Raw genomic sequence first — 6,448 nt, forward strand, 5'->3', positions numbered from 1 at the left:
TGCTCGAGCAGACGTGGCAACATCCGGTTGGCTCGGTCTACGACTGATGTCCATCCGACACCGAGTCCGACCTGACAAAAAATTTCGAAGATTTAATATGCCAATGTAATTATGGAAGCTGGCTTTGACCAAAGTCCACAACTAATGTATCATAATCAAGGGTCAAACATAGCTTTGACTTATTGGTTCATTAACTCAATTATTTTATAACTAGGTTCCAATTAAGTTCAGAATAATTTTCCATTTTATTTCATAATTTGGTTATTCTTGATCAAAAATAGGCTGCAAATTACTTGATTAAAATGGGTTCTGCTCTATGAAATACAGCTTTTACTGCTCTAAATTATATATATATATATATATATATATATATATATATATATGATCATCTACTCTCTTTAGATTGGACTTCGGATAGGTAGGCAATTTTATTATTACTTTTAAAAATAAAAGAACATATTTATATGAATAATGAATATGAGACACATCTTATAAATAAATAGACAAATGATGCATTATAATAAGTTAAAATTAGGAAAAGTAATCAAGTTTATTTTTATCTCATTAAATTTCAATGTTTACGACCTGATGAGTTAATTGGCCTATCAATTATGTTTTGATCTAAACTATTGATCAAAATGCTTAATCTGAAGTTGATAGTAGTACATTTATCAGATCCTTATAAGTCAATCTCAATCTAATTCACTAGTAAAAATTGAGATAAATTTCTTATGAATGTTAAACTTGTAAGAGAGGGACAAATAGGGCATATATTGCCAAACAATCTTTTCTGTTTCTTCGCCATGCATAGACTCGTAGCTGCCAAAACATTTGACCATTCGGTGTTCTTAGGCTTTTAGTAGTGGATATAGCTATCTACTGCCAAATAATTGAGTGGGGTGAATATTTATTCCTGTGGTTAATTAGAAAGAAAAATATTTGATAGGTAGAATATTTCAGATCAATCGTATAATGATATGTGAATCTCGAATGGACCAAGTCTCTCTTCTCAACATTCTCTTATACATAATGACGAGTGTTGCTAGAACTAAATCTCTAGAAACCTTATATCATTGATGTCAATTACATTAGAAAAAATATCACATCGAAAATCCTCACATAGAGCTAATATGATCTCTTTGAAAGCTAATCAAGTCGGATTAAACTCAGTGTCCTGGATCGATGAAGTAATTTTATACTGGTTACTGAGGTAATCTTATATAGATGACAGTCTCTAGCCAACGATATTTGATGGTGGTTTCAACATTGATAGGAACGTTGTGGACATCTTTTACAAGACGACGAGAGACAAAAGTGCCGGAATTATAGAGGTGGACGGTGGCCGGCAGTGAAAACATTGATCGCGCCAAAATCTGACGTGCCCATACATGTTATGATATGCTTTAGACTGTCCTCCAATAGTAACCTTGTAGACCTCATGTTCAGAGAGAGAGAGAGAGAGAGAGACCTCATGTAGCACATAAAGATGCATCTGGACAGTCACTTGACCAGTCTACCTCTGGACATCGACTCTGTGTAGGAATATTTGAGACTTGCGATTAGTTTGTAAGCAAACAAAGAGTACTAATCACTTACCTCGGGTTTGGAGAATCTACTAAGAAGAAGTGACACGCAAGCCAGGAAGGCTTTGGTCTATTCAGCTTGATGGTGATGTGCAGGCGTGGCTTGCATGCTGCTGACTTTGTCGGACGAAAAGATGCGAGAGAAGGAATTCCCACACCATGATTCTTCTTGCCTGAAACTTACAGCAGCATGAAATCCTCACAAGAGAAAACATCAAAGCTGGCAGACCTTGCTTTATCTCGAATAATTTGAGGTTGTGACATGTCTCAGGAAAGACATCAATGCATGCATGGGTCTGATTTCATTCGAAGAACCAGCAGGATGGTGTCAAGAACATCAAGATACACAGCAGAAGTCCCACATGAAGCAACTCGTGGCTGGATCTCAGGTTTTCCAGCTGTAGATAAGCGTTTGATGCTCACCCAAGACCTGACACATGCATTATAGACTGACAGAACCACCACCTGCTGCGTACCTCCACCAACACTGGAGCAAGAAGGAACGAGTCCCTACGGTCTCTGTTCAAGTGTTCAAGTGCTTCGTTAGTCTTGATTGCCTATACATCGACATCTTTCACCGGTGAAAAAGCATTGTTTGGGTCCTCCGTGAGGTCACGACACTGTCGTTAATGGAGGAGGGAGAACTATCCATGTCTCAAGTCCAAGTGCCTGTACAGCATTCATGAGTATGTTGTTGGACTGGTAGCAGAAACTAATGGTTGGTGATCATAAAAAGAGCTGCTTTTGCTTTTTTACGTATCTATTTATTTTTGCCCCAGAAGAGACACATGCTGTGTGGCCTCACATGTGCACCCACGAGAGTTTCCATGTAGTTGATTTGCATCATCTTTCTCACCGCCGCCATCACAACCCATTGAAGTCAGACGAGAGCTATAAAAGCTAGATGTTAATCTCAGGCCATCATGCAATCCAATTCAGGAGAGAGATGAGAGGGATTTGTACCAAATTTTGTCCTCCTCCCAATCTAATATTTCTCACAAAAGAATATATATATAGATATTGATCAAGACAGCAATCTCATCAGCATCATATCATCACTTTTTGGTCATCACAAAGTGACAAATCGACGGAAGGTCACGATGCATTTGGACACCTGAGAACCTGATAAGAAAGGGCTTTTTCGATCTCCAGAAAGGCCCAAGGCCCAATTACAAATGGGCCGGTAGCTCTTTATGGCCTGTACCAAAGGACCGGGCGGCAAGCCCAGTCCCATTTTTCATTTTTATTTTTATTTTTTTAACAATAAAAATAAAACCCTAATCTTTCCTAAACCATTCGTCTTTCGTGAGTTCCCCTGTAATCGCCGCTCGCGTCCTCCGTCGCCCGTTTCGCCCCTCGCTCTGCCGCCGCCAGCCCTGACAATCAGTACTCTTATCCTCCTCCTCCTCCGCCTCTCTTCTATTTATTTTCGGCTGATTTTTAAGCCTTCTTTCAGATATCGGTACGTACCGGTGCCGGCGGTATGTAGTGCTCCGACCAGGGACCGGTATAGGGGTCAAATTGGATAGAACTAAATTTCATCAAGCTATAATTTTGCTTTGATGGGTATTATATTTGAAGTTCAAGTAGTGATGAGGATGAAACCAAGACATTTGTTTGACTCAGGTGTACCTAGGATGAAACAACTGCAGAATTGCATTTCTTCCATCTGATTCTTTCATTCGCACTTTTCAGGTGCTTCTGTTTTTCTATATCATCATCATGGAGGTCGATAGAGAAGAAAAAGAGGGTTTTGGTGTATTGGTGAAACAGGGAGCTGAAGCTGTAAGTGATATAATGCTTTTGAACATCGTGTTCTTGTGATTTGTCATGTTTTCTGATGCTGATTAAACCTTTGCAGAGGGTGTTCGAGTCGAATTTTGTGGGGCGTAGGTCAATCATCAAGGAACGTTTCTCCAAGAAATATCGGCATCCACTACTGGACTCGAAACTGACACTAAAACGCTTGAATGCAGCTAATTTCTTACATTTATGCTCTTATCAAGTCTTTAAAGTGCCAAAAAATTCATTTCATTTCTCTTTTTTCGCTTTCAGTATGGAATGCAGCTATTGTTCGCTGACCAATTTGCTTCTTTTTGTTTCTTTTCATGTTGCTTTTTGTGAGGCCATAATAGGTTGTTTATATCTTTGTTTCAACATTTGTTCCAGGAAGCTCGCTGCATGACAAAAGCTAGACGACTTGGTGTTCCCACACCAGCACTCTATGGTGTCGACCCGTTGTTGCATACTCTGACATTTGAATACGTGGATGGGCTCTCTGTGAAAGAGATACTCTTAGATTTTGGTTCAAATGGTGTTAATGAAGAAAGATTGGATGATATTGCCACACAGATAGGCAATGCAGTGGGCAAACTGCATGATGGGGGTCTTATCCATGGTGACTTGACTACTTCAAACATGATTATTAAGAGAGATAACAACCGATTGGTAATATCAAAAAACTTCTAAGTTGCTTCTTCATTAAGTGATTGACATAATACAAGCTGATTTCTCTTTATATATCAATGTATCAAGTGAAATACATGCACAAACATAATACAAAGTGGACTCGAGTCATTTAATTTTGCTTGTTCTACAGTTGTCTATTTTGCAGTCTCTAATGTTGACCAGGCTTTTGCATTATATTTTCATTTCTCAGGTCCTTATTGATTTTGGTCTGAGTTTCACATCAACTCTTCCCGAGGATAAAGCAGTTGACCTATACGTGCTAGAGAGAGCTTTGTTATCCATGCATTCATCATGTGGGAATGTGGTGAGTAAATTGCATTCCACTTTACTATGATGCAATTGAGTTCACTTGTCTAATTAAAATTGTCTTTATGTTCATAAAACAAATATCTATATCAACTCCAATCTCACCGGTATCCATATCAAAAGTGCATGATGGTCAAGTCTCCGAAATCCCTAGTCTTTTCCGCTATGTTTTTCTAAAAAATTATTCAGCGTCCTTGTGTATTTTAACTTATATTTTTGGCCATAGGTGTGGTTTTTTGGTGAAAATTGCTAATGTCTAAATTTTGTGTGTCTGTGTGTGTGTGTGTGTGAGAGAGAGAGAGAGAGAGAGTGAGAGAGAGAGAGGATAGCTATGGGAAAGCAAAGTGCCCTTTGGTTCTTGGTACAGGGAGGATCGTCTGTAAGTACACCTACCCTTGCATGGTACAGGGAGGATCACTGAAAGTACTCCTAACCCTGCATGGTGTACATTGTTCGATGATGCTCAGTTGAAGAGGAATCTTATCACTATGCTAGATCCATCCTTCCCTTCAGGAAAGGACAATCTGCTTGGCAAAGTTTCTGCCACTACAGGGTTTAAGAAGCGTCAAAAGTTATAGCTATTATGTGTTCTGTATCCATAATTCCTTGGTCACAATGGTTTATCTGGTCTGTCCAATATTCCAATATCCCTCCCCCTCATTGTACCCTTTATAGAATGTCATAAGAAAATAGCATTTCCTACACCTTAGAAGTATCAGAACAGAGAGATTTACTATGGAGCTGAACCAAAAAAATGTGCTTCGAGTTAATGCAAAGATGTGCTATTCAGATGTTCATGGGAATGTTCTGTTGGATCTTTTGGTATCCATAATCACTGGTGTATCTCCACATCCAACGATCGTCTAAGTGGTTCAATTAAGATCCTTCTTAAAGCAACTTCAAAACAACTACTATTTTCATTTCTTTAGTACATTGGAAAAATCTCTACTTTTATACTTTCTCTTCCGGTCATTTTTTGCCTCCAGCCAATGGTAATTTCAAAATTGCAAACACTATTCATTTTATTTTAGATGCATGTTGCTCTCAATTTGGTCAGATGACTAGACGTCAGTTCTTTGTCTGGCAGATGGATAAAATACTCTCAGCATATAGGAAGTCTTCTAAACAATGGTCATCCACAATGAACAAGCTAGCACAAGGTACTTTTTCTTGCCCTTCCTCTCTGTATATACACCCACACTTCTATCCACACAAAGGTGATTTGTCTCCATTCTGCTATCTCAACAGTGAGACAGCGAGGTCGAAAGCGTACGATGGTAGGATGAACGGTCAGCTCAAGGATTTGCATGCAATCTAGGCATGTCAAACTATCATGCTGTTATAGCATATGTTGGTATGGTGTGTTGTAGGCGTATCCAAAATGGAGAGATCATTTTTCATGCTGGTGGTTGGAGAAAGCATGCATCTTTTGGATTTGTCATTAAATAATGTATGTTTGCAGCCAGCCCAGCTTCTATCCATACTTAGCATTCCTGGAATATAAATTACTAATGTTTTATTTGGCCAGAAAGTTATGCTCGTGGATTTAATGGACTTGTTCTCACGAAGCAACGTAGAAAAGGTGTTTGATGGACATTCATGATCTTTTTGGATGTTGATTTTTGTTGTTTTTAATGGTTTTGGACAGTTTGTACGGGACATCAACCAGTACTTTCAGTCGCATTTTATTTTATTGATAGGTTTTTTATATTTTTGTGTATGCTGATTGGTTTTTGATTAAAGTCTGTGAGCGATGTAAAACATCGAGCGTGTATGTTGCCAAAGGCGTCTCATGACGAGGCATTCGAGCAATACTTTTAGTATCTAAAAGTGCAATGACAAAGAGTGGATGAAGTTAAGCAATAAGTTTCGACCATGAATAACTTTATGAGTGATAGTTATCTCATGATGGGGCATTTGATGTTTTTTTCATCATGAGAATATTCGGGATTCTCATTTTGTGGGTTAGGTTTGATTGATTTTGGTGTCTCGAGATTATTGGACTCGTACTTTTGTTGTAATGATTTTTTCTTCGTACACCTTAGACATATTTGGCTTATGTTTATGTCATGGTAAACTGGTTGTGTTTT

At 38.5% G+C, this 6,448-nt stretch overlaps 1 protein-coding gene across 2 annotated transcripts; it reads left to right on the forward strand.

The window, feature by feature from the left end:
• The first annotated feature begins 2,816 nt into the window (after positions 1–2,816).
• Positions 2,817–5,963, forward strand: LOC135642555 (uncharacterized). 2 transcript variants are annotated; one of them, XM_065158802.1, is made up of 7 exons: positions 2,817–2,969; positions 3,279–3,368; positions 3,445–3,558; positions 3,753–4,031; positions 4,243–4,356; positions 5,446–5,518; positions 5,607–5,963. In XM_065158802.1, the coding sequence occupies exons 2-7, from the start codon at positions 3,306–3,308 to the stop codon at positions 5,642–5,644; spliced, it is 681 nt and encodes a 226-aa protein (XP_065014874.1). In that variant the 5' UTR covers positions 2,817–2,969; positions 3,279–3,305; the 3' UTR covers positions 5,645–5,963. The 2 variants fall into 2 exon arrangements, with proteins under 2 accessions (XP_065014874.1, XP_065014875.1); XM_065158803.1 differs by having other exon boundaries at positions 3,445–3,555.
• Positions 5,964–6,448: the final 485 nt, after the last annotated feature.

This window comes from Musa acuminata, chromosome BXJ3-7 (genome assembly GCF_036884655.1).
Source record: "Musa acuminata AAA Group cultivar baxijiao chromosome BXJ3-7, Cavendish_Baxijiao_AAA, whole genome shotgun sequence".
Taxonomy (NCBI): domain Eukaryota; kingdom Viridiplantae; phylum Streptophyta; class Magnoliopsida; order Zingiberales; family Musaceae; genus Musa; species Musa acuminata.

Coding starts and splice junctions, on each gene's coding strand:
- LOC135642555 (XM_065158802.1), top strand. CDS start 3,306: ATGGAGGTCGATAGAGAAGAAAAAGAGGGTTTTGGTGTATTGGTGAAA. Junction 3,369..3,444: donor TGAAACAGGGAGCTGAAGCT/GTAAGTGATATA, acceptor AAACCTTTGCAG/AGGGTGTTCGAGTCGAATTT. Junction 3,559..3,752: donor CACTAAAACGCTTGAATGCA/GCTAATTTCTTA, acceptor CATTTGTTCCAG/GAAGCTCGCTGCATGACAAA.